Raw genomic sequence first — 27,379 nt, forward strand, 5'->3', positions numbered from 1 at the left:
TATCTATATATTTATTTCATATTTTGCTTGACATATAAACAATAACATTGAGGTTCATTAGCAATGTATAATACATATTATTTTCTATCTTTTTTCTAATTTGACAGGTTTATTCATAATCCTTTAATTCATTTAACATGATATATTTATAAAAGCTTTTAAAATATATTTAAATACGATAGAACTTAAAAGATGTACTGATATGCTATATCTATTTCTATTTATGTTCCTAACAGCATACAACACTTCGGAACAAGTACATATATATCTATGTAAATAAGTACGGGACGATACTCCCGTTAGTTACGTCGAAGCCAAAAAAACTACCGATAACACCAAGTCTTTACTTATGTTCTATCATCGGAAATTGCTATTTTTTCTGTACCAGAGTTGAAACAGAAGCGTGTGTTGTGTGTATGTTATATGCAATATGAAAACAAGAATGTGTCATATATATAGCATGTATATAGCGAGAGACTCATACTATACATATGTCATGTATAAGCGCATACATCGAGTAGTCAAGTAACATCGCTTCTTTTAATTTGCCAAAGAAACAATTTTTTCCTGGGGAAACTATTTAACGTGATTATATCTTTGTCGGCATGGAAACTGATATAAATAATTGTATCTTTTGCGATATCATAAATAACAGAACATCAAGCGAGAAGATATACGAGGTATGAAAAAGTTAACCTTTGTTGTTTAACATAATATAACGTAGCATAACTAAACGTGCAAGTGAGCTTAATATCGGTATATATAATTTTATTCCTGATATATAATGACGTCTACATTTAGAAAAAAATATTTTTACATTATCTTATAGTTGTTAAATTTGGAGCGTTAAATATCATTTTAGGATGATTATGTGACGTGTATTAAAGATATTAATCCAGCTTCGACCCATCATTATTTAATACTGCCAAATAAACATATACGCAATGCAAAAGAACTTCAACCAGAAGATGCTTCGCTTTGTAAGTCTGACCAAATAGAAATACTTGTGTTAAATGTTAAATTTAAGCTTTGTATATTAGAGTTGCTTATACAATGACAATTTTTAGATGACAGAATCCTTTCTACAGTGGATATAATAGCAGAAAAACAAGGTTTGGATCTTGCAGTTACACGTACTGGTTTTCATTGGCCACCATTTAATACAATACATCATTTGCATTTACACGTTATTTCCCCTATATGTAATATAGGCTTATTTAAAAGATTTATGTTCAAACCCAACTCATATTGGTTTGTAAGCGTACGTATAATACATATTCTGAAATTTCATTCCATGTATCTCGTTGGTTCTAGCTGATGTAAAAGTAATTGTTATTATGTTTTATAGACGGAATATGTGAAGTCTTACTTTAAAGACAAAAATAATCCTAGTACATCAAGCTAAAATAAGCATAAAGGCAAGATCAATAGCTGTGATATCTTTTTTTGGAGCTTTATATGATTATAACATTCTAACAACTAAATTCACTACAGACATTACCTTATGTGTTGTACACTGTAAATGTATAAACATGGTTTATATATGTAAATTACTTCCATTGTTGTTAAATGTAAGGAAAAATAACTAAAGGAAATTTAAATGGGTTTAAGGTGTGGATTTTTGATAATGATAAAAAAAATCATCCTAAACTCGTTCTTAAAATTATCATGATCATTAAATAAAAAATAAAACCTTGAAATAATATTGAATCAAAACAATGTAAGAATAATAAATCAGTTTATTTTATTAAGTATTTAAAGTGCTGATGCCCATTTCAATTCATTTATATTAAAATATAGCTTACTATACACATTTAAGTTGACATCAATTTTTGTATTTATTCTAATTCAATGATTTGTAGAAAAGCCCCTGTTCGTACATGTCCTTCCATTTTGCCCCATTTGGATATGAATAGTTCTTAATACATTCTTCATTAAGTTTGGTTGAATAGCCTGGACTCATGGGTGGCATATACGAAGCATTTTGAACACATACAGGATGTTCAAAGTGCTCGTGTTGTTGATCGACGTATTCTATCACACGGTTTTCGGTAGATGCACTCAAACATATAAAATCCCACATCTGGAGATGCTGAACCATTTCGCATAAACCTACACCTCCAGCATGTGGACACACTGGAACTAACATAATAAAAATTATGATAAAATGGTCAACCTAGTATCTTCAGAAAGTAGTTATTATTTATGCAACCTACCACCCATCTTTTTTGCCATCAAATAAACAGCTAATATTTCATTGATTCCTCCTATTCTAGCCGAATCAATTTGACAATAATCGATTGCTCTCGCTTGTAATAATTGCTTAAACATCACGCGATTAGCGCACATTTCACCGGTGGCGACACCGATGCCATACGGTCTTAATTCGTTTGCGATTTTCGCATGCCCTAATATATCATCAGGAGACGTTGGTTCTTCAATCCAAATTGGTTTGAATTTTACCAATTGTTTCATCCACTCGATCGACTCGTTGATATCCCATATTTGATTAGCATCTAGCATCAATTTATTTTCGTGTCCTATCGCGTCGCGTACCAATCGGCATCTTCTTACGTCGTCTGTTATATTTTGACCAACTTTTACCTTGAAAGATGTAAAGCCAAGAGCTAAAAATTTATTACAAAGCTCTTTAACTTTAGCATCGTTATATCCAAGCCATCCCACTTGCGTTGTGTACGCCGGGTATCCATTTTTTCGTAGCATTTCTTCGCGTTCTTCTTTTCCTTTTTGATTCTCTTTCAGTAATTTCACTGCTTCTTCTTTCGTAATAACATCGGTACTATAGAAGAGAATGTCATAAAAATTCGTTTCAGTTTTCAATAACAATATAGTGATTTCTTCGTTTCAAAGCTGTTCTCATTTCGTAAAATGCACATGTATGCAACTTACATGTATCTGAAATCAATCGTAGAGACTAATTGTTCAGGGGACAAATCCGTAAGTAATTTCCAAACAGGTTTATTTTCTATTCTAGCCCACAGATCCCACAATGCATTTATTATAGCAGCCGTAGCGAGGTGAATAACGCCTTTTTCTGGTCCGATCTATTACATTTCATACATTTATATTAAACACATTGAATTTCCTAGCGTGCTTCTATATTTCCCACATGTAATAGTAACTCTCTTATGTGATCACGTATTTGTAATACGTTACCCATCTTAATTGCGATTCGCTCGTTAGTTTTCTCCAAAAAGATCCAAAGTGTGTAAAAATTTCATTGACATTTTGTCCTTTCACTAAATACGACATTGATTTGCAAGCTTGTACGACTATGAACATTTCAAAGAAAAGTTTGATAATATCATTTTACTCCATAAACAATAATTAGTCGTTTTAGAAGATAAATAAATATCTGTACCAATTTCTGTGCCTCTACCCAAAGTAAATGTTAATCCATATCCTTCGATTCCTTTGTTAGTCTTGATCACAACGTACGCGCAAGAATAATCAGGATCAGTGTGCTGTAATTGAATATTATATTACAACCAGGGTTTACAAATTAAATTTTAACATGAAATGCGAAATACGCGCAACATTCCATCGAAAGGTAGATTAAAGCATATACCACGTACCATAGCATCACTTCCGTCAGCTAATAACGATGTTGGGAACCTTACATCTTTCACTTCCACTTCTGTTATCACAATCTCCATCGCTTATGTGAAGATCGTCTGAATTTTCAATTTTTTTTTAACAATGGGTTACCGCGGTGTTTCTAATGAAATAGTTTCATGCAACGTTTCCCTGAATATCAGTAGGACAATATGGATTCCGTCAGATATTACATCTCTTTTATCATATGCATTACGTAAACATAATCTCTGATAAATTCGATACGTACAAAAGAAAGAAAGAAGTGGAATTACAAATAAGAAATTTTGAAATTATGAATATTATTAAAACACGATGTACAGAAAAATGATTGTTCTTTGCAGGTATCACAGAATGTTATGATATAATATATATAATGTTAAAATAAATATTCTGCAGTCGGTACTATCGTGCAGTTACTCGTTACAAATAAAACTTCTAACTTTTCAACGCGTGTTGTCTAATTTCCACCATCCGGAATCCAACACAACGTGTGTGTCCTTTTGTGTTCCTTATTGAATATATTTCTACAAAAAGACATTATAACATTAGTCGTATTTTCTTTTTCTAATCGTTTCCCTGCATATACGCGAAAAGCATACATGTACCCAGATCCACAGTACGACTTAATTAATTAATTTATTTGTTAATTTAATACCATATTTGTGGCACCTCTGTTTTAAATATTGCCTAAATATTATGTGATCACGAAATGGTATCAAAGATTCATCGAAATTTATTTCCATGTTATATATTTGTTGTTATATTTTACATAAACGATTGAAAACATCTGTCTCTTTATTGTCTTATCGCAACCTTACACAGATCTCCGGCTGCCAGCATATTGGTGAAATAGGACATCGCGCGCTAAATAAAAAGGAAGGCAAAACAGGCTTGGCGCTCAACGTATTCGTTGCCTCGTCTACGCTGCTCTACAGTTAAATTCGCCGCGCTAGAGTTTACCTTATTATCATACAAGATATTCACGCTGGAGGGAGCCACAGGCCTACACCAATTCATAATACCTGTAATTTTATAGGATCTTGTATATGCTAGCGCGTGCTATCTTCAGCATTTAGCAGCATGGTGCAGTACTAATCCGGGAACAACCAGATTATAATGTGAGTTATACTCTCATTTCCTCTTTCATATTACCTACAACTGCAATTACAACTACAATTTTGTTATCATCAGCAACAGAAATTGAATTTCAACATGCCGGATCTATTCGAAATAATCGTAGGGACATACGAACAGTATTTACTCGGTTATAAAATAAGTAATACTGATAACGTAAGTAAACAAGTTCCTTTCCGTTGTTATATTTTAGGTTATGTTCGGTGCATGGAACTTACTTCAGTTGAATATAATTTCACATTTTACTGATAAATTTGATGAACTTTCAGGAATACAACATGGTAAAAAGTTTCGCAACACATAGCCATGTCAGTAGCATACGTAGCGTTGCGAGTAACAAAAATATTTTAGCATCTGGTGGAGCTGATGATTCTGTTTATTTATACGATTTACATAACAGAGTAGAATTTGGTAGATTAATGCACCATAATGGTAGGTGTGATCATATACGATCGTTATTCGCATGTCATGTTAAAATGGGGGATGAAATCATCTATTTCGATAAGTTTTATATATTTTTATGTGTTTATGCAGATACCGTCAATTGCATTGCGTTTACCCCTGATGGATCTCATCTGTTTTCGTGCAGTAGCGATGGAACTATAGCTGCAATTCGATGTGGAAATTGGCAAACAGAAAAACATTGGCAAAAATCGCATAAAGGTTCAGCTGTTAATACTTTGGCTATTCACCCAACAGGAAAAATAGCACTGTCTACTGGAGCAGATGGAATTCTGCGAACTTGGAATCTAGTTAAAGGAAGGCAAGCATATGCCACAAATCTAGTCCCAAGATTGAGATCAGATGGTAGAAATGTAAACATTCTTAAATGGAGTCCTAATGGCGAAAAGTATTTATTAGCTGTAAATCAGAGAATAGATGTATATTCTGTAAAATCAGCGGGGATCGATAATGAAATAAAATTCGACTCAAAAATTATTTGCGTAGAATTTTTGAATGATGATTTAATTGCCGCTGGTTTAGAAAATGGTCAAATCAAGTTTTATGATCTTGAAAAATCTGTGGAAATTGTAGAAGTAGTTGCACATGATAAACGAGTGAAATGTATGGCTTTTAAAGATAATTTATTAGTTACAGCTTCGAGTAATGGGGAAATTAAACTATGGAGGTATCGCAGACGTAGATTGGATATGTTACAAAAAGTTAATTGCGATGTTAGAATTACCTGTTTATCTCTTGCAATGTTGTGTTAGAATTAGTTTTTAGCACTAAACCTACCGACACTTTGTGTATAGCTATTCCTACCGTGTCCGGTCAAAGTGTTTATGAAAAGTCAGAAATTATGAAGCGATATGATAGCGTTTAAAGACACTTAAATTTGTGTAGATGTTTGAGAACGGTCAATTTGACCAGCAGGGGTAGGTTTAGTGTTAAGTTAAATATACTATAAGAGGCGATATTTTCTATTAGAGAACAACATCCACTTTTATGGACGTTATTCCAATATAATGTTTCTGAATTCATTTCACTGATATTCTATTTTGACATTGTCGTTTGTTAATTTTTTCGTCCTGGGAATAAGTTCAAGTACACGATTTTCTGTTTATGTAATTTTACTATGAATATTATACAATGTTCTTTTTAAAGAATAACATAATCTCGTATGTTCAGTAATGTTCGGATACGTGCGTGCTGTGTAATTATAAATAATTACCAAAGAATACATTTGCGAGACGGATTCATGGGACTTTCAACCGGACAATTCCATGCTTTCGCAAAATCCACGTTATTCGATAAAGTTCCGATGACTCTGAAATGATTTGGTGCATGAACTCCTTGTATCAATTTAGATTTTAGCGCTCCATTCGTATAACTACCGCACCAGACCTACGAAAATGTATGGAAGTGTATATATTCATATCGGCAGCGTATACATATATTGTAAATATGTACATGTTTCTCATGAATTCATTTATTTTACATGTTCAACGATATCTTCGGTTTAGGAATTATCACGATTTTTCAATAAAAGTTGTATCATTTCTTATCAATGGCGACTACTTACTTGTGCGAAACCTATAAAAAATAATTGTTCTTGGCTATAATTAGCGAGGCCAGGTAGAGCTAGTCGATTAGTATTTCTTGTTCGAAATCGTTGATACGCTTTGTAGGCCTCTCGTATACCACCGTTATCAGCTATATTCTCTCCCTGTGTATTCACGCCATTTACCTAGACAGAGTATCGTACGCTTTGTTGAATTACAGATCAAAGACTTACACACGCCATCTTCACCTTGGCTTAATTTGCATTAGGGTTAAAAAGACGGTAATACTCACCGTGAAGTTATTATTATTGCCTAGCTCTGGCAGATGGTAGTTACCGTACTGTTTGATTATACACTCAACTTTCTCATGATAACGTTGTAACGTTTCGTTGCTCCACCACTGCTGAAGATTCCCGTTTTCGTCATATCTACGACCTTGCATATAAACAGATCGGCTCGTAGAAATTGTATTTGATCTATACGAAGTTTACTTAATTTTCTGCAATTTATTACGATACATATTGATACAGTGCATCGACATCGATATACTACCTTGATCATCGAATCCATGAGTTAGTTCATGACCCATGATTGCGCCCATGGCACCGTAATTGATAGACCTGCGGAATATGTTTGGTATTTCAATTTCGTATTTAAAATTTGTTTAATTCATTCGTTGATTATCAATGATCTATACGTACTGTAAACCATTGCCGTAAAACGGAGGATGCAAAATACCAGCTGGAAATGCTATGTGTGAGAAAAGTGAGGCATTAGATCGCAACAGGAACACGAAATGATAAAATAATATTTATAAAATATGATATCCATATAATATTCAAATACTTACTGACTGAGTTTAATATCGCGCTATAAAACGCATTTACTGTTGTTCCAGTCGATATCCATCGATTTTTGTCCGGTTTCTCACGCAAACTATTTAAATTTTTCTTGACTGTTGCGTCAGTTAGCATCAAAAATGTATCGAACAATCGCCCAGGCACAACATTTTTCTGCAACAAAATTTCATCTTGGATTTCCAGATTTCGCACTGACCGAGATACAAGCTAAGACACCTCACCCCCTCGTAAAATTTATCCAATTTTGTTGAATTAGTAATCCAGTCTGGAATTCCTACGAACGGTCTTATCGCGTGCAGCTTTCTATGAGCCCGAGCTCTTGTCTCAGCATCCATCCAATCTAGTTCGGCAACCATTTGTTCAAATGCTGCCTTAATGTCGAGCAACATTTCTAGAGCCTGAAAACCGTCTATTTGTTTCTCTCTACATACTTATCGTAATTGTACATATAGCGATCGCTAAATAAAAGAAGATCATGTCGTACGAACCTTTTGTCGAGCATTATCGTCAAAGTGTTTTCGTGCGTAAATATAACTGAGAGCCATACCAAAATTTACGTTTACATTTCCAGTACAAATTTTCCATCTCGATGTCTCTTCTTTCAAACCGAAAACTTTCTGCGAGAATTTGAAACCAAGATCACGAAATCGCTGTGACGTTAATGGAGCAATAGCCGAATAGACGTTCCACCATACGAATCGCGCTAAAACATTTCAACAGTTGATTATCGATAACTCTTGATACGATCCAAATGATAAGTGGCGACGTGTAAAGTTTCGCAGTAAAATGGTTGATATATGTATGTATATAGTATATATGTATGTACTTACCTATCGTGGCGGATGGAGTAGTCGCTAACAGTTTAGGTAGTTTCTGTAAATACTGCAGATCCATTACGATCACACGCTCCGATTCAGTATTTATTGTCACGTTTGTATCGTCGAACACCGCTTCCAAATATCTGGTCCAGTTCCACTGAAACGGGTTGATTAAAAGTCTCTCTCTTTCTCTCTCTCTCTTTCTCTTTAATATCGTTCATAAGCTTTTCCAGCTTCAATTCAGTCACCTGTTGTACGTGCAAATCTGTCATCTGTTGAAATTCATTGATAGTTACATCGTAAATAAGATGATTTACGTTGCGTCTTTGTTCTGCAGTCGCCATGATCTGAACAAATGTAAAACAATTGGTGGATTTACTCGCTCGGAATATGCGCTCGAATAGGAATATAATTTTAATAACGCAATAAGCCTCGGTGAATACTAACGCGCGCGATATTCGTGCTAAAGTTTAAGATTTCGTTGGCAAATTCGCTGCTTCTATTCCCTGCGCCAGCCAGTTCTATCATGCTTTCTATATACTTCTTATATTCCATTAATTCCGATTGAAATCGTGAAGAATCGAGCAAATAACGCTCGCTAAATCCTGGTGACGTTTGTTCTATCTAAAACTGTCCGAATTAGTTGACGAAGCCGAAATTGATATCGTCGTATGGTTGTAGAATTTAGTCAAACGAATTGCTCTACCTGTTACACTTACCATCATCATATTTTTCGTCGTGTCTCGTATATCCTCGCTAATATAAAAATTTAGAAATATATTCAAACCTAGAACTCTCTGTATCCTCCCGACAATACCGGGAAGATCAAAAGGTAAAGTTTCGTTTTGTAAAGGTGGATCTTTTGGTAATCCGAGCTTGTTGAACGTTTCATAGACGGGTTTCAACCCCAGAGCTTCGACGCTCGCTAAAACGACGATAACTCGTATTATTTTACGCGTGTCTGACAATTCCAGTTCCGTGCGTTCCCTCGTTTTACGTTTATCGATGTTCCTTCTGTTAGTTATTTCGAATTAGGTTAAATCGGTTATTCTTACTTAAATTCATACAAGTCCTGTACAGAGTTCTAGCCAACTTGACCGATCTCAAATCGTTTCCATCGTCCGATTCTTCGAGCAATATCCTTAGATCCTTCAGCAGTCGTTCCTTCAGAAGACTCAATTGATCCCAGGATGTTTGACTCTGCGGTATAGGATTCTTCGAAATCCAACCGCCGCAGGCGAATTTGTAGAAATCTCGACAAGGATCTACAGATCTGTTCATCGCCTCTATTATCCTGGCGGCTGGAACGTCCAACAACTTTTGTTTCGCGTCAATGTAGTAATTGCTCATCGCGAATAAACGTAGGATCGACGCAAGCATAAATTGTTATTTTTCTTATATAAGGGTAATTGAAATTGAAATGGGATATTTCTGTGTTTCGATTACATCGCCAGGCTAACTCGGGTGGGGATAGGGAAAAGTATAGAAAAGGAACAGAGGAAACCTTGATTTTACGGTACCTGTCCTCACGCATTCCTCGCTCTGGCACATCTCATCGTAGACTTCCTTGCGGAAAATAACCGTCTGCAAGGCCAGCGTTAGTAGCAACGCAACCACGATTACCGTTAATATACCAACGATTATGATCAATTTCCATCTATTTTTGTCCAATTCCTTTTCGTTCCTCGGCCGATATTGCCTGTTCGAATCAAAATTAGGTAAAACGTCGACAACATGTGATTCCACATTCTTGATTTCATCGAAATATCGAATAAACGTATTTTCTAATTCGATCGAAACAAAAAACGCGTATCTTAAGATTTCAAATTTGATCTTTCGTAGTTAATTGTAATTTGCTAATTACCACGAGAATATCGATTTTTGTTTCATCTCAATCGCGCCATTCCTTTCGTCGTTTGCGTCCGGATCGTTTACCTATAAAAACGAAAATAATAATAGTGGCGAGGATCGATGCTCTTTTACCTCGCTCCAGAATCACTGAAATTACTTTGACATTATTTTTGCCGTTTTTACTCTACATTCGTGACAGAGATCCGACAACGATAGTTCTTCTTCCATTCGTAGAGTGGTTAAGGACACGGAACAGTTACGCGTAGATGGTATCGTGGCCGATACCTTTTTAATGTTTAAAAGTTAAGCAGTTGTTTATTCTACTCTTGCGAGATCCAATCGGCGCAGCGAATGAATTTTAATTGGTTTTCGTCGACGATGCATTGGCAGCGTAAATAAACTCGAACAGGTCGTGCAATCCGTCTAATCCGATCGGCTGTGTCACGTACTACAAGAACAAATCTAAGCCGCTGTAGAGTCATGCTCTCTCTTCTTGTGTTCCGATTCGTTGCACGCAACTGAATTGTCGAAAACGACGATTGTCAAATTGAATGCTCTATTTGGAAAACGAAAGCTATGAAAAAAGAAATTGAAAAGAAAGAATAGTATTACCACGTGTGATCAGATTGGTATGTAACAAACGGATGACGCGATTGCCAAGAAGAAGTTAATAAATTCGATTCAATTGAAACGCTATTAACGTTTGAAAAATTACTAATTGATGAGAAAGATGTACATACAAGCGTACGATGTTGGAGAAACCAATTAAAAAAAGACGCAATACAAAGTAGCATAGCAGATAATTAAACAGCAAACAGATAGTTGTATTCTCAGTCGACTTATGTGTACTACGGATAGAATGAATGTCTAGATGTACACTACAAGATAGCAGAAACACATGTAAAGTAGTTGGTTTAATGCAACTATGACCTTCCAGAGAAAATCTAATCGCTTAGATGTGCAATTACGTAGATGAAAATTCGATCGTGACTTTAATCTTGCAAGGGGACCTTGCGCGTTTATTCGAATTTCACGTTTGATTTCTCATTCTTGCGCTGATCCGAGGATTTTTTCGTTTGTGCTACTTAAAAGAGACGGTACGAGTGTCGAGTAACGATGCGAACATAATCGCCGTATCGTGATATTTCCTTCTAAATAAATGGACGCATCGCGACGCTTGTCTCGATCAAGCGTTCTACTTAGATTTCCTTATTCGCTTATCGAATTATTTATGCAACTAACGACGTAATTAAGGAAAAACCATGCGTCGCGATAAGACGCTTTTCCAGTTTTTCAGTATTCGGCTATTCGGTCGAAGACGAACGATGATGTCGCTTGCAATTATAATGTATAGTAAATACATGTACGATAATATATAAATGTTGGAAGATACACAGATGTTTCTTCTCAAATTTCTCAATGACACGAGAGAACGTAACTGCTACGATGCTAATGACGAAGAATCCCAAGTTTGCTGAAATTTGTTGCCTTACCTTGTATTTCATCGTTCGCCCGTCTATTTCTTCCTTTGCCGGTCGAATTTATCTGAAACGAAGAACGATCGAATAATAGGATCGTCTGGTGACAAACGTACCATATATATATATATTATACGATGTTACGGGTACCCATCCGGGGTTATCGAGATTGATCGTGCATCACGATATAATCGTATCCGATACATTTTTCCACGTTTTGTCGTTTGTCTGGAAATATTACACCGAATATTACACACCAAACATGTACTTGGATTCGAATGTTCATTTATGTAAAAGTGGCGATCGTGTTGAAAATCGTAGAAAAAGAGGAAACTAGAGAAGAGGACGAATGGGGAGAGATTTATGCGCGTTTCGCAATATGACAAGTGTATATATTGCTCTCCCTGATTAGAAATAAGCCATGGCTATTTTTACGGAAACCTTCGCTTTCATCTGTGGTATACACAGTTCATCGAACTTGAAAATTGAAGTTGAGTGCGTAAGTCGTAGTAGAGAAAGGGAAATGACCGAATAGGTGTTTACAAAAAAAAAAAAAAAAAAACATTTTACGATCACAATCATATTCATGATCTATGATCTCGAGTTCATTGCGAAGGCTATTTCTTGTCTGGTTTCTTCGAACTTGTGTTCGTCGATCGAACTATGTACTTAATGTGCTTCTAAAGCAGCGTACGATCGCAAAAGACTCACCTCGATTTTGTTTCTTTTCCCGTTTCCGTTTTGCATACGAATATCAAGCCTTAATACGTTCTCTATGTTTCCTTGCTGCGGGTATCTTCGTTAATTCATAAGCGATCACACGAGATTGAAATCGAAGGAGAAAATAAAAATAGTGAAAACTGTTGGAGAGCGAGTGACCAAAGAAACGCATACACAATAAACCAATTTCCTATGGTATATGAAATTCAGTCAATTGAAAAATTCGCCCAACAGCCATTGGTCCTCGTTCTTCTTTCTTTTCCTTACGTTTGATTGTGTTTCGATCCCGGTTTCGACGCTTCGACGATTGCGAATTTTATTCAATATTCGGACATTCCAAAATTCGAAGCTCGGAGAAGAATGCTGCTCGAAACCGCTATTAAACTAAACTGAGCTTTCGGCGTACGAACCAGCGAGTATACTCTTCGACTCCCCTACCACTTCCGCGCGACGAAACCATGTTGTCTAGGAATGGATTTTTTCCACTTTGAATCGAGCCGTGATCGATCATTCGAACGCAGACTTCCACAGTGGGCTAAATGCATCAAAAAATCGACAAGAGATCGATTTCAAAAACTCTGCATGAGATGTATAATTTCTGCTACGATATATTCGTGTATTCATGAAACGTTGTGCTCTGTACGAGAGTTGAGAATCGCAGTGGCTCGTGTTTTTACTTAACTATATCTTGAGACATATTTTACTTATAAATTATTTCGATTCAGTGTCATTTGCGTGGAAAAATCATTTTTTCTGACTTTTTAAACAAATACTAAGCTTGATTCTGCCGAACTCTAGCAGCTGGAGTATTACGTGAACGCGTACATTTCTGTAGTTGTGGGATCAATGCGTAACAGCGTATTGATTTCGCGCTTCTATATGACCTCGAGTGTTTTGAAAAACCAAGAAAACTCGCTTGCTGTCAATAGTCGACAATTGATAGTTGATAGTCTGCGATCGATAGTTAGTAATTGATATCCGTCGTAAAACTACAGCACGAATACTTTGTTCCTATCAATCGTGTTACCACCTTGTCATTTTTCGTCTCTTTTGCTACTATCTCCTTCATTCTCGCCTTCTCTTCTTTTGGTTGTTTTCTCTCTCTCTCTCTCTCCCTCGTTCGCAACAAGGTTTCGATCCAATTACGATTTATCTCGATCTTTTCGATTTACCCGACAAACACGTCACGTGTAATCAATCATTGTTGGTTGTTTTTCATTTTTGCCTCTTCTCTATCTTCTTCTCCTACGTTCGAAGGAAACAATTCCTACTTTCAATCTCAAAAGTAAATAATACACCGCTTTAATGTGTACCGACAGCCGTCCATGTGTAGCCACATGGCATGTTAAATTCGCAGAAAGACTGATTAATTATAACCACGTCGACTGCACGGAAGATCTATCGGAGTGTCGCGCCTATCGCTACAACTCAATTGCGAACTTTGTAATTGTGCGACGTAATTATCATATTACGTCGAGTAAATCTCGACGCTATTCGTACGAAAAATATGTATACTTATATACATGCGGGAACAACCGTTGATTCTACACACGTTTTGTCGCGACGTTTATCACAAGCGGCCGAGTCGATTACGAAACGATCACAATTAATTATAATTTATTTTCTATTCATTGCACTACGTTTAAACGGGCCGGCCGCTACTCTTTCACTGTAGTAAAATATATTAGTTGTAACACGATAATATCACGAGTTATAGCTATACTGTATATATGATACTATGTTAAGATAGTAGGCTAATTAACGAAAAGCAAGGAATAGAGAGGAAACGAACATTCGTACGATCCGTGGCTACTTTATTAAAAAATGTAAAACGGAGTAATCCAGGTACAAAGAGAGGAAATGATAAGGAGCACACGGTTCGACGTTCTGAAAGATCGAAGATAAACGATTACCGATGCCGTAGGAACGTTGTATATCGAATCGTTTCTAGGCGTCTTGATATCTACAGTATGCAGTATCCTCTATCAACTCCTGTGGAATCAATTCTTCCGCTGGAGATTGATGGGACATGATTGTCGCATGATTTTCCACTTCTTTCAACACTCTTAATAAATTTCCGCCCACCAATTTCTTGATGTCCAAAGCTGACCATCTTCTATCTCTGGTCAATTCAGCCAGTAGCAAAGGATAACCAGAAACGTCTGGCAGTTCAATCGGCGGACTAAAGATATATGAAAGCTTATTTATCGACATTTTATTTTAAAATAAGCTGCTGATCGTTTGTACTCACTTCGATATACCATCGTAACCGGCTCCAAGACCCACGTGGTTAACGCCAGCTATTCGTCTGATATGATTGATGTGAGCTGTAAAGACAAGTAACATTTTTTAACATTTCTCAAATAGAATTCGATGCAGGCGTACCTATCACGTCATACATAGAAGCTTTATCGCCGCAGCTCAAATGCGCGCTGTCAAAGCTTACCATAACCAGACCTCCATTCACCGACTGAAACAAGAGAAAAAACACGATAACGCTAACGTTCTTGTTTTTTTTTTCACGTATGTGTACGAGTCATCGATTAACACAAACAATTAATGCTATTGATGGAAAATAAGACAAGGAATAATCATAAATTGTACATACACGTACACGAATAATATAAGATAAGTATAATAAGAAAGATAAGTAAATAAAATAATATAAGAGAAAATATAAAATAGAAATTAAGGCTCCAGTGGAAAAATTGTTTCGTTCGACGTTCTTTTCTCACCAAATTACGGAGTATGTCGTCTGGAACGTTGCTGGACGAATTACAGAGAGCTCTGGCCGCGCTATGAGAGAATATCACTGGTGCTTTACTCATCGCCAGTGCATGTCTCATGGTCCTTACCGAAACATGAGACAAATCTACAAGCATTCCTAATCGATTCAATTCTTTTACTACCGCTCTGCCGAATACCGATAATCCATCGCTGTGAAAATCCAATCGCGCATCCGAATTTGAATCTTCTACCGAACACGAATCAGCCCTGCGGACAATTACAATGGCTTATCATCATCTGCTTATGTATACGAACGCTGACACGCATTGATTGATACGATTGATACTTCTCTTATCCTATTTGTATTATTCGTATATCAAAATAGAGATGCCGACTTGACGTAGAATGCGAGAATGAGAAATGTAAACTTACCATGGAGTATTGCATTTATGTGTCAGGGTCATATAGCGAGCTCCCAGTTGATGAAAACTTCTTAGCACAGCCATGGATGTCCCAATACTGTGACCACCTTCAATTCCTACCAAACTCCCAATCACGTCATCCTTGTGCGCTTTTTCAAGCTCTTTGCTACTCGTTACCATTCTTATTTTCTTTGGATACCTTGAAGTTAGCCTACGTACTACGTCTATCTGTTCCAGGGTGAGTTGCACCGCGTCAAGAAATTGTGCTTCGCACGGAACATAAACGGACCAGAATTGCCCGCCCACGATACCTTGTCGTAACCGCACCAAATCGGTTTGCCACTGAGAGCCCCAACTTATGTTTCGCGACAAGTTCTCGTCGAAAGGAAAGTCTTTCAACTTTGTGTTTCCCCGATGTTTTCGCAGATTCCATGCGAAATCATTGTGCCTGAATCAGAAATAATGATCGCTTGAATTCACAAACTCTTATACTGCTTGGATCAAAAGCTTTTTTACAAAATACTTTCTTACCCATCGATCAAAGGTACTTCTGACAGCATTCGTCTTACAACTTGAAGTCTAGCTTCCAATAAATGCGAGCTTCGTAGTTCCAAAGCTAAAGGTAATCCAACGCCTGCGACCAAAGCGCATCCAAGGAAAAAGAAACCAATCATCACTATCCATTTCCTTAACACGTTCCGTCCTGTGTATCATACCATGCACACATCTTTCGGTTATGTCATTATTTCATTCTCGACGAATGCGGACGAAATATAAATAAAAACGAAATAACTTTCTATTGTGCAATTATCTTTCTTCCTATCTGCCGACCACAGTGACGAATAAATAGATGACTCTTATTAACGCGTTTTGGACAACGCGATTTTATCATCGCGATAACATCGCCAATACGTGGAAAGAGTGAAAACCATATCGAATTCCGATCTCTGTGAAATTCGAGCAAAAATTAACCATTTTTACGATTCTGCCCTACCATTGTTTCATCGCTAGAGAAGTTACACGGTTACGCAGCATTAAATAAACTCACTGACGTGCGAAATTACAAAAGAAACTGAAGTAGTTAACTATCTATCACCACAGCAGACATAAGCTGTCCCAACTGTTTTCTAAACCACTTTATTCCATCCGTAAAATCCTCGCCTCTATTCCTACGATTAACGGTATACAAAAATTTGTCGTTCACACTTACTGTTTTCCCTTGGTAGATCTTTATTCTTATCGAAAGAGGTAGAAACAACTGAATCCTTTGTATGGTGTACTGCATCACCGTTTGGCAGTTTTCTCATTAACTCGGGAGACGATAATTGTAAGCAAGTCTGCAAAGTAAGTTGCAAGCAAATATCACTTTACTTATCAAAAACGAACAATCAACCTAGTCACCGTTCGAAGTAGTTCACCATTGTGTCAATAAAATTCGGTCAACGACCCAACCTATATATTTGATGAAAAGACATACACATTATTCTATACAAGTTAGCAGCCTTAAATATATCGATTGAAAAACCATCACTAATGAATATAATAACACTTAGCAAATAACTAAGCAAATTAGAATTAGACTATTTTACCTAATTACCTCTAATATATCAACTTCTTTTCTTCTCGGTGGTGGTGACCGATAAACCATACCATCTTTATTCATACCATACAGCTCAAACATCTTTATTTTCTTCCCACGATTGCTTGTTCCCTCTGTACATTGAGTTCTTCCCTCCGTAAATATCATAGGGAGCGTCCTATGCTCTAAAATATTAACGCATGCGCCAACTCTCATATCGATCCGACTCGAAAAACATTTTGAATTTAGACGAATTCACACAATACATGCTATTAAAAAATAATCGGCATTAAAAACAACTACATAACTGCTTAATTATATTACAACTAAATTAACTATTTATGTGACTAGACATACTTTTAAATCATTGTGAATCGTATGTATTCATTTCTTCTGTTTCTCGTCATCCTTTCTCTCACATATTTTCTCTTATCTTTTACTTCTTTTCCACAATGCCACCTTTTACTTTGTATTACCGCAATCTGCAAGTATAATAGAAAAATTGTGTAAATCATTAAAATGGTTACCTAAAAAATTCCGTGTCTGGCGGTTCTATGGACGCGCAGGAAATTACAAAGCACGCGTCGCTTCCAGGCTGCGCAGGAGGATATGCGTAAATGTCAGTTCCGACCGCTATATACCGCCATATTGTTTGCGACAAATCGTGATCGTGCTCTGGTCTATCTTGTACGTGGTCTCGTGAAGTTTTTCTCTTGTTCGGTGAGCCCCATTGGGAAAATTTGCAAACATTTCGCGAAAAAGCAACATGAAGAAAACGAAGGACGTATCAGACGAGGATGAATATTCCGCAGATGATCCGGAAGAAGTAGAAGGAGCCTCTGAAGAAGAGTGGACTCCTGAAGCCGGAGCTGAAGTAAGCCCACGCTACTAATACTTTCTTCTTCTTTGCTGTTATCGCAATCAAATTTGTAACTGTTTTTTAACTAACCCTACTTTCTCGCTTTTCTCTTATGCTTTCTGCCAATTTCTTCATATGTTAAAACGTTTATTTGTGCTTAGTTATTCGTAAATAAACTTCTGTCAGTCGGCTAGTTGCTCTTACTTTAATACATTATATTTTTCATCCAAGTAAGAACAAGAGACGCAAATGTTTCTAGATATAACATTCAACTTATCATTTCTAATGCTTGCGCCTTATTTAATATCCTCCTAATCTGATACCTTCCGTTATTGTCAGAAAAAATGATCATTTTTAATCAATCAATTCTCCTGAATAGATAACGAGAAAACACAAGTCGATTTAGTTATGTATATATATATAGTAGTGATGTGTCGTTGCTGTGTCAAACACGCTACACAATATACCGTACTTTACCAAATCTATTACTGCTAATGAAATGTCTAGTAAAAAGTACATTTTATCATGAAATGATTCTTAATATTTATTATCAGCGAGAAACTTATAATTAAACCCTACTTTTCATTATATGCTTAGAAGATCAGTTATTCTTGGAAATGCTATTACAGTTGGCGAGTTATCATCGCCGGCCGGTCGGTGGCGCCGGGCGCTATATACATTTTTCAAAACAATGCAACTCTACTATCTACGCCTTTCATTATTTAACCGCTTTCTCTCTTATAATGGAATAATTGTTATTCATTTCTGTTATATATCATTATATAATTGTTTGTATATTTATATTATCACGAGAAAAATTATTTCAAATAACAATAAAAATTGAACATTTAATGTACAAAAGATACTTTATTTTTATATTTTATAATTTTAATATTTAGAGTGGTGCTAAAAAGAGGCCACAAAGGGAAGCTGCTAAAAAACGGCAACACTCAGAAGAAGAAGAAGATGAAGAAGAAGAAGAGGATGAGGAAGATGACGATGAAGAGGATGACGAATCTGATTCAGATACAGGAAAGAAACCTAAAAGAAAAAGGCGGTCTAAGAAAGAAGAAGATGAAAAGGAAGATGAAGATGAAGAAGACTCCGATGATAATAGCTTCAATGAATCGTCAGGAGAAACACCAAAAGATTTTACCGTTAGTTATATTTATTATTTATTTTACCGTTAGTTTATAAAATTCTATACATTTGTCTACTTGCATAATGAGAATACAATGTTGTTTGTATTGGTTATCCTAGTCTGGTGCATTCGTTGTGGCAAAAGCTGACATTGGTGGAAATACGGATCCAACATTGTGGAGGATAGATGGGAAGGCATTACTTCAAAAGTTTTTACCATTCAAAGAAGATGGGAAAACATTATATAAAAGCACATCGACGGTAGATTATTAACATAATTATTAATTCCATTATGAAATCAACACCACCTCTTTTTCCTTTGTGCCTAATAAGTATTATATGTATTTTATAGTATTCTGGATGGTCAGTAAATAACAAAGATAAATACTTAGCAGCCCAAGTAACTTTCAAAGTGCAAAGTAGAACAGAAACCATTGTTGAACTTCACCTTGATCAGCATCAACAAGAAGTTGTAAAGTATGTAGTTTCCTTCTACTTTCTTTTGTACTTCTATACTATTATTTTGTTATAATTATAGAATAATGCACAGCAATAACTGATCTTTTATTTCTTATTTTTTCAGAGAAGAAAAAGAAGACTAAATATAGATCATGTTTGATCATATTTGTTTATATACATTTTAAGGTATGCTAAGGAAGAATACATTTACAATCACAGGTACACATCAACATTACAGACATATTACGTAAATACGTGGATGCAGTTTACAAAATGATATCCTAGCAGATTCGTGTTTAAAAATAAGATTGAGTGGACCATGGATCTCAGTTCTTTACTAAGGGTAGCTTTACATATAATTGACAATTTTATGAGCTATTTCTGTATGTCTCAATTGATAAGAGCTATCAATTTCAAACATTATTTGTTTCCGTAAAAAATATGATATCCACTCATATTTCGTATTTTATAAATTCGACGTAAGTCTAAAATTTCTTGTTTAGACTGCATGTTACTTTTGAAATATTATTGTATTGCTTACAATATTTGTGATAATCTTGATATACAAATTTCGGCGTAGTTTTAATTGCAAAATTTATTCGATCCTCTGTTGCACTTTAAATAATTCAATGTCCCAGTTATAAGAACACCTTCAGTAACTAGATTTCGTGTTATGTTTAGTCGTTGAAATAAAAAACTTTAGATATAGAAAATAAATCAGTGTCAGTTACCGTTGTGGTCTTACGTTCCTATTGCCGTATAAATTCATATTGGAAAATCATATTATAAATGCTTTTAATTATCTTTAATTACACCTCGAAAATTTCATGGCTATAAATAATATGTATGATGAACTTCTGTTAGTGGCAACAGTGTGAATAAGAAATTAATTATATGTACTGTCATCAATCATGTTCAGTGGTATGTCATGTTCGATCTAGCTTTATGGATAAAAATTATGTTTTACGTATATAAAAGAAAGAAAAAAGAGAGAGAGTGCGCGAGAGAGAGAGAGAGTAAAAATTAATCGTGTCAAATATTTATTCAATATTCCTATATTATTTGTACATTTCATATTTTCTACAAAGCTCCTACCCTGTTTATATAATTTGTATACATTAAATTTATTGGAATGTAGGCACATAATAAGGAATACAATTTTCGTTATGAGTTTAATAAATTTTAAACCATTAAATGATACATTAGATAAAGAAAAAATGTGTGTATATATATTATATTTATATATACACACGTATATAAATAAGTCCTGTTGTAACTTCCATTTTAATTTGTACTTTAAATATTTTGATTAATAATACGTAAATATAATTTTTGTAATTATGTCTAACTTAATTACAAAGGCTATGTGTTGAAATGTAGTTAATGTTAGCAAAGAGCCCCAATAAAACTATGTTTAGTTCGTATTACGAGCAACTTACAATAACAAAAGTATATGTTATAATACTTGAGCATTAAAAACAATTAACGAACTTATAAAATTATAACTCTATAGAAATAATTATACACGATAACTTTTTCTATTATAAAAAGATTTCAAGAAGAAGTTTATTTCTTTCGTCTATACATATATATATATATTCTTGAATAGACGAAAATTCGAATATTTATTCAATTAAGAGCATAAGATTGTAAATTCTTCAAGCAAAGTGAAATTATCTTCTTTTCTAATTTTCTTTTTTCCAAACATTCGCTGATATAGTACTAACTTGTGTGATAAGTTGTAAATTATTTTGAAGCTAATTTATATCTTTGAAAAAATATGTCTGTGTGTGTGGCATATGTTTATCAAAAAGCTTTGAATTTGAGTTTTTATTCTTGTCATTGTTGCTATTATTACTGCAATTACCACTACTATTATGGCTGCTACTATTACTGATATAATCATTATTATTTTCCTTTTTTATGGTAATATATTCGGAGCACGTTATTATTGCGAAAGTATATGAGATTAGAATTTTAATTTTTTTTCACTAAAGAATATGTAGTGTTTGATTGGCACAATTTTAAAATTTAATTAAGACTTAAATGTCATAAAAATCATTTCAATCCTACTTGAATGTATACACGTACATTATGTATGATTGAACAAGGATAAAAAGAAACGATTTATATATCAATATAAAATTACAATTAAACTCTCGGCATCAAGCAAAATTGTAATATGATTTAAATATAGTAACAAAAATAATAACAAAATAGCAATAATTTTCAAACATAACGAAACATTAAAACTATTTCATAGTAATGGAACCAATATGTTATTTGTAAATATATAAGATAATGAATATTGATATTTCATCCATATTTACTAAGTAATAAAAGTTTTAAATTATATAACAATATTTACATCTTTATTTGAAACTAAAAACAGAATAAAATATAATTACTATAAGCAAAAATGCATTCTTGTTGCATTGATATCTATTATAATATTTATCACCTGAAATAATTTCATGAATCACTTTAAGTGATGAGCAAAATACTTTTGAAAATATACAATTGAAATTGCTTCAAAAGTTTTAGATATCCTAACATCATAATGAATATGAAAACAACATGTTTTCATAAAATCCATAAATCAATTTAGGTCAAAAACCAGGTTCTAATCGTACAGATAACACATTATTTAACATTTCTCGAATTTCTGCCATTTCTCTCCTGCTCTTTGTTACCATAGTTTCCAAATTTTTATTTTCTTGAATAATTTTCTCCATTTTCTTCCAATATTTTTTAGTACCAGAATGACAGCAACAGGTTGTTTTTTCGCCTTTATCTGTACACACTTGTTCTACAAGCTTGGTTTCCTCAACATAGTATTCATTCTTATTTCCCTGTTTATTTTTACTTAAACTATCTTCTGCTGATTTATACATTCCTTCAAGTAACTTCTCTGCACATTCATTTACGTCATAATTTTTAGTTTCATTTTTTAATCTTGGAAATTTCGTGGAAACGCTTTCTTGGTTACAAACTTCATGTACATTTTTATTTGTGTTACATTTCATTCCCATGCATTGCGCCGTATCAGACTGGCTGAAATTTACATTGCAATAGTTTACCGCATCTGTATCGCTTATTCTAGACTGTCGCTTCAAAGTTTTTCTCCTTCGAGCAAGTACAGTATCGTCAACATGCTCAGTAGTTTGCACAAAGCCATCGCTGTGTCTTCGTTTATTTACCATTGATATTTTTCCGTCTTTCATATCATAAAATCCATCACTGGCCCTTCGAATATCAGATACATTTTCTGAAACTGTGTTTGGAAAAATATCATCTTTGTAGTCAGTATTTTTATTCAAATTTTCATTTTGCTGGTCTTCGCTTTCTTCAAAAACTTTTACTGATAAAGAAACATCGGTGTCATTAAGTTCCGTACTGTCGTTAAAAAATAATCGTTTTGGTAATATTTTTTTCTGGATAGGTGTTTGCTCATATACTTCATTATTATTATCAGCTAAATCATTAGATACTTCTGAATTTTCTACGGCGTTAGAATCATTGCTTGGAATACTTTCGAACGACCTTTTTTCGTTAGAAGGATCAATTTCGATTAGATCACCATCATGACCAAATGCAAATGATTTTTGTCCTGAAAATGTTCAATGTTCAATACTACAAATAAAAAACGTATATAAAATACAATTCTTACCAATAATCATACGTTTATTACGCATGTCGGGACTTTTTGAACGTGGTCGTTCCAAAAATTGTCTGCTATCAGGAGACAACACAGAAAGTGTACCACCACAATGTAGAGGACTGTATTGTTCATACGAATTATACATTGCATATGGATCGTGTTCATGACTCTCATGCTCTCGTAAACGCTGCATAATCTTTTGCACAATTTCCGATGGCGCTACATACGGTGAGCCTATCACATAAGGAGAATAATGATTTCACATCCCTTAGTAATTAAATATCATTATACATTAATAATAAATAAATATAGTACAATACTAAAAGTAGCTGTAAACAAGAAGCAATGACAATTTATGAAAATACAACACAGTACGCAAATTATAAAAACTATGCAACTTTATTTTTCTTTATTAAACATACTACCAGTCTAAATACTTGATGATCAATTTGTCATATTTAAGAAATGCCCTGCAAACTAAATAAATGATTATAATCACACCACATCTATAATACAAAAACAATTACATACTTATTTCAGGCATTAGATATTTTCACAATGGTAATATAACTATTTCATGCAAATTCTGTTTCCTTGCTATATATGATAAAAACAAACATATTTTAAACACACTCATAAATGTAAATAGTTTAAAACACATCAAGACAAATATTTTGCTTGTACTGAAAAGTAATTCTTTTATTGCTTTAAACAAAAATTGTTTAAGAATCAAGAAAATTTCAGAAAAAATCTAACTGCCACAAAACTTACAAAATTAATTGGTCCAGAATGTCTGCGATGTGGATGAAGTCTAGACACAGATAATGTGTCATCGCTTCCTATAACATTACTATTTGTGTAACACAAATTTATTTTTAACATAATTAATAATTTAACTATAAAATTTATTTAAACTGTCCCACATTAAGGTGCAACAACTTTTGAATTACTATTTATTTTTCTCTTAATTCCATTACATGTTTCTATTAAGTGTCAGTTTTTGATAAGCAGCTCACCTGTCAAACCTCTATATCCGAGAGATACAGAATCAAAGGATTCACTAGTTTCCTGTTGTTGTTTCATAAAATCATTAATAGCTATGCCTTTTAATTTCGATGGCTGAAGAAATCTTTTCGGTATACGAGAAAAGGAACCATTTTCTTGTGGACTGCTCGAACAACCACCAAATCCAAGACCTAGCAAAATTGCTTCTGGATCTGCTTTTCTTAGCTCTAACAAGCTTTCTACACTACTACAATGACTACTATCAGATTGTAGGCTTGGATCCCGAACCAATTTATGAGGCAATGAGCTGTATGAAGTAAATATAATTGTAAGTATAATGTTTTTGAATTTATTATACATTTCTTGTACTATGCCTTTTATTATACCTATGTAATCCTGTTGTATTATTTGATGTTGTATTAGGAACATTAATAGGTGCAGACACTGTCATAGTTAATTGTTTTGTTCTCATAGAATATGGAATGTCCTTAGGCTCTGTTAGTGCCAATGAAATATTAGGTTTCTTACTGCTTGATTCTCCTTGATTATCATTTTTCATTGAAAAATTAGACTTTATAGGTGATGGTATTGAATCTATCCATTGCTGAACAGGTCCAGTTTGACGTCTCATCTCCCAAATTCCACGTAACCAATCCGTTACCTTTACAATTGTTTCTTTCCTTGTGTTTTCTTATAAAATATAGATACATAATAAAATTATAAAAGTATTAGAAATTCAATGATGGACATAATATAAAATTTAAAATAAATTTACTTATGATAGAATTAACTGTAAATTGAATTAATATTAGCCACCGTAAAATGCAAGAAGTTTGTTGTATATGTGTAAAATTCAATGACATCCATATGTTGCACAATAAATATTAAAAACAATTTCTTTAAAAGGATTTAAACGATAATTTTAATAGTTAATGATAATTTAAATATTTAGATGCAGCGTATATGCACACGAAAATGTTATAAAATAACAAACGATTTATTTTCCTCGACAATATGTACCTGGATCCATATCCTTTAAGCAGCGTAAACAGTATATAAATAGTATATAATAATAGTATATAAAAAGTGAAAATATTCGATTGCACAGATACGCATTAACTAGTCATTATTTTTATATGTATATGATTGCGAAATAATAATTTTAATAATGCGTATTGATAAACTATAAAACCTATAGGTGTAAAATATTACAAACCAACACTTACCTTAAATTTAAGAGAAATACAAGAATAAAGAAGACATTTCTCTTCTAATCAAATCGTATTTAAACACATGTTTGAAGAATCTCTATTCATTGAATGATTTGTGTCCCGCGGAGCGATTGAGAATAGAACAGCCACTTGTTAACCACTCTAACAGGGTTTCAGGGCCGTCTAATGCAGTGGTACTTTTATAAATTTTAACATTTAAGTAAGTAAATATAACTAATTGTCATACATCTAGCTTTTATGCTTTTATTAAATAACAATTGTATTATATATAAATTTAATTTGACATTTATAATCATAAATATTATGTATATTAATATTCGATCGCAACACTGCGTATAAACAGATTGGTACATGAAGTAAGCGATGTTATAAAAGAAATATATACATGTCAAGTAAAACAACCAGTATTGAGTAAATTATTATGTTATAGCAAGTACTTTCAGATGGTATAATATTTATTTGAGTAAAAACAAATTAGTTTGCGCGCATGTGCACATATATTCTCATATATATGTATATGTACATATGTGTATATATAGTTTCTTATAGATGTACACATTGAGTGACAATGACAAAATAACAAGTAACCTTTGAATTAGGGAGATCAGTTTAACGTGCGTGTACATATATTTACACAATTTATTGTACTGGAAAATATTTTGAAGTTTTGTAAATGTCATCTCATAGAAAGAAAAATAGAAAACGAATACTAACAAGACGACCGCGACATGTAATTGGGAAAGAAGAAAAATATCGTCAAGAAAGGGATAAGTCGGATAAGGAAGATGAAGTATCAGGTTAGAATAAAGTAGTTTGGTTATATACAGATTCATAAGAAACTCCGAGATAGACCCGACTGTTTTAATTTCCAGAGAAAGAAGAAGAAGAATGGTCCCTTCCTTTTCCCGTCGCTATGTGGGATCTCGAACACTGCGACCCTAAAAAATGTTCCGGTAAAAAATTGGTTAGACATGGCTTAGTAAAAATATTAAGGTTAGGAGCTCGATTCTCAGGATTAGTTCTTACTCCAATTGGTGAAAAGGTATAAAAAATATCTTTGTTGCAATATAGAAGATAAATTGACTTCTAATACTCGAAATTGGAATATCATGTTGCAGTGTGTGAGTCCCACAGATCGCGATATCATACAAGATTATGGTTGTGCGGTCGTCGACTGCAGTTGGGCACGTTTGGACGATACTCCATTTAATAGAATGAAAACTCCCAATCCTCGTCTTTTACCATTTCTAGTTGCTGCGAATCCGATAAATTATGGCAGACCATGTCAATTAAGTTGTGTAGAAGCTATAGCTGCTACTTTGATTATAACAGGTTTTCCCGAAGAAGCAAATTTTTTTCTTGGAAAATTCTCCTGGGGCCACTCGTTTTTACAATTGAATGGCGAATTATTAAAGAAATATTCGCTTTGTACAAATGCAAAAGAAATTATATCTGTCCAAGAAAAATTTCTCATAGATGCAAGGAAAGAAAAGTTAAACAGACATGGTAATTCTTGTAATCTTTTTGATTATTAACCTATCACTTCTTATTAATGTGTATTTATAATTTGTGTTTATTCAATAGTTGTGTCAGATTTTCCACCAACCGATTCGGAAACTGAAGAGGAAGAAGAAGAAGAAGAAGAAGTAGGGGAAAAAGAAGAGGAAGGGAAAGAAGAAACTGTACCTGTAAATATTATTTCCAAAATAGACGAGCTAGTAAAGGACACGAAAATAGTATAAAAATGACTCAAATACAGTTGTATATACATATGTATTTTCTTTATATAATAAAAACATATTGGTTATGA

At 34.0% G+C, this 27,379-nt stretch overlaps 8 protein-coding genes across 17 annotated transcripts; 4 read left to right on the forward strand and 4 right to left on the reverse strand.

The window, feature by feature from the left end:
- The first annotated feature begins 317 nt into the window (after positions 1–317).
- LOC126866214 (adenosine 5'-monophosphoramidase HINT3-like) lies at positions 318–1,605 on the forward strand. The gene is made up of 4 exons (XM_050619549.1): positions 318–680; positions 863–980; positions 1,068–1,261; positions 1,349–1,605. The coding sequence occupies exons 1-4, from the start codon at positions 606–608 to the stop codon at positions 1,403–1,405; spliced, it is 444 nt and encodes a 147-aa protein (XP_050475506.1). The 5' UTR covers positions 318–605; the 3' UTR covers positions 1,406–1,605.
- A 116-nt stretch (positions 1,606–1,721) lies between these two features.
- Positions 1,722–4,159, reverse strand: LOC126866197 (mitochondrial enolase superfamily member 1-like). The gene is made up of 6 exons (XM_050619516.1): positions 3,597–4,159; positions 3,383–3,485; positions 3,178–3,293; positions 2,911–3,065; positions 2,217–2,800; positions 1,722–2,142 (listed from the first exon to the last, which is right to left on the reverse strand). The coding sequence occupies exons 1-6, from the start codon at positions 3,675–3,677 to the stop codon at positions 1,844–1,846; spliced, it is 1,338 nt and encodes a 445-aa protein (XP_050475473.1). The 5' UTR covers positions 3,678–4,159; the 3' UTR covers positions 1,722–1,843.
- A 402-nt stretch (positions 4,160–4,561) lies between these two features.
- On the forward strand, positions 4,562–6,258 carry LOC126866204 (p21-activated protein kinase-interacting protein 1-like). Its single transcript, XM_050619533.1, has 4 exons — positions 4,562–4,736; positions 4,810–4,908; positions 5,022–5,184; positions 5,287–6,258. Exons 2-4 carry the CDS (start codon positions 4,831–4,833, stop codon positions 5,964–5,966), a joined length of 921 nt encoding a protein of 306 aa, XP_050475490.1. The 5' UTR covers positions 4,562–4,736; positions 4,810–4,830; the 3' UTR covers positions 5,967–6,258.
- A 50-nt stretch (positions 6,259–6,308) lies between these two features.
- On the reverse strand, positions 6,309–14,547 carry LOC126866180 (neprilysin-4-like). 6 transcript variants are annotated; one of them, XM_050619446.1, is made up of 17 exons: positions 14,399–14,547; positions 11,781–11,832; positions 10,301–10,371; positions 9,957–10,135; positions 9,492–9,737; positions 9,156–9,361; positions 8,884–9,060; positions 8,685–8,783; positions 8,449–8,593; positions 8,107–8,321; positions 7,840–8,016; positions 7,609–7,771; positions 7,460–7,508; positions 7,311–7,378; positions 7,051–7,193; positions 6,779–6,943; positions 6,309–6,600 (listed from the first exon to the last, which is right to left on the reverse strand). In XM_050619446.1, exons 2-17 carry the CDS (start codon positions 11,790–11,792, stop codon positions 6,424–6,426), a joined length of 2,292 nt encoding a protein of 763 aa, XP_050475403.1. In that variant the 5' UTR covers positions 11,793–11,832; positions 14,399–14,547; the 3' UTR covers positions 6,309–6,423. The 6 variants fall into 6 exon arrangements, 5 of the variants coding, with proteins under 5 accessions (XP_050475403.1, XP_050475401.1, XP_050475404.1 ...); XM_050619444.1 differs by lacking the exon at positions 14,399–14,547 and adding an exon at positions 12,477–13,918; XM_050619447.1 differs by lacking the exon at positions 14,399–14,547 and adding an exon at positions 10,445–10,861.
- LOC126866192 (dipeptidase 1-like) lies at positions 14,279–17,402 on the reverse strand. 2 transcript variants are annotated; one of them, XM_050619505.1, is made up of 8 exons: positions 17,232–17,402; positions 16,845–16,971; positions 16,166–16,337; positions 15,645–16,082; positions 15,221–15,479; positions 14,871–14,955; positions 14,737–14,812; positions 14,279–14,667 (listed from the first exon to the last, which is right to left on the reverse strand). In XM_050619505.1, the coding sequence occupies exons 1-8, from the start codon at positions 17,379–17,381 to the stop codon at positions 14,433–14,435; spliced, it is 1,542 nt and encodes a 513-aa protein (XP_050475462.1). In that variant the 5' UTR covers positions 17,382–17,402; the 3' UTR covers positions 14,279–14,432. The 2 variants fall into 2 exon arrangements, with proteins under 2 accessions (XP_050475462.1, XP_050475463.1); XM_050619506.1 differs by having other exon boundaries at positions 16,845–17,086; positions 17,232–17,400.
- Positions 17,403–17,833: 431 nt separating this feature from the next.
- LOC126866213 (nucleolin-like) lies at positions 17,834–22,034 on the forward strand. The gene is made up of 5 exons (XM_050619548.1): positions 17,834–18,087; positions 18,972–19,229; positions 19,333–19,473; positions 19,565–19,689; positions 19,796–22,034. The coding sequence occupies exons 1-5, from the start codon at positions 17,980–17,982 to the stop codon at positions 19,812–19,814; spliced, it is 651 nt and encodes a 216-aa protein (XP_050475505.1). The 5' UTR covers positions 17,834–17,979; the 3' UTR covers positions 19,815–22,034.
- Positions 21,545–25,712, reverse strand: LOC126866186 (uncharacterized). 3 transcript variants are annotated; one of them, XM_050619482.1, is made up of 6 exons: positions 25,564–25,712; positions 25,358–25,370; positions 24,724–25,027; positions 24,349–24,644; positions 23,342–23,566; positions 21,545–23,281 (listed from the first exon to the last, which is right to left on the reverse strand). In XM_050619482.1, the coding sequence occupies exons 2-6, from the start codon at positions 25,365–25,367 to the stop codon at positions 22,281–22,283; spliced, it is 1,836 nt and encodes a 611-aa protein (XP_050475439.1). In that variant the 5' UTR covers positions 25,368–25,370; positions 25,564–25,712; the 3' UTR covers positions 21,545–22,280. The 3 variants fall into 3 exon arrangements, with proteins under 3 accessions (XP_050475439.1, XP_050475438.1, XP_050475440.1); XM_050619481.1 differs by having other exon boundaries at positions 25,113–25,370; positions 25,564–25,699; XM_050619483.1 differs by lacking the exon at positions 25,358–25,370 and having other exon boundaries at positions 25,564–25,710.
- Positions 25,639–27,379, forward strand: LOC126866210 (18S rRNA aminocarboxypropyltransferase). 2 transcript variants are annotated; one of them, XM_050619541.1, is made up of 5 exons: positions 25,639–25,768; positions 26,257–26,366; positions 26,442–26,611; positions 26,688–27,075; positions 27,154–27,379. In XM_050619541.1, the coding sequence occupies exons 3-5, from the start codon at positions 26,483–26,485 to the stop codon at positions 27,309–27,311; spliced, it is 675 nt and encodes a 224-aa protein (XP_050475498.1). In that variant the 5' UTR covers positions 25,639–25,768; positions 26,257–26,366; positions 26,442–26,482; the 3' UTR covers positions 27,312–27,379. The 2 variants fall into 2 exon arrangements, with proteins under 2 accessions (XP_050475498.1, XP_050475497.1); XM_050619540.1 differs by lacking the exon at positions 25,639–25,768 and having other exon boundaries at positions 26,001–26,366.

Source organism: Bombus huntii, chromosome 5, assembly GCF_024542735.1.
Source record: "Bombus huntii isolate Logan2020A chromosome 5, iyBomHunt1.1, whole genome shotgun sequence".
Classification (NCBI taxonomy): domain Eukaryota; kingdom Metazoa; phylum Arthropoda; class Insecta; order Hymenoptera; family Apidae; genus Bombus; species Bombus huntii.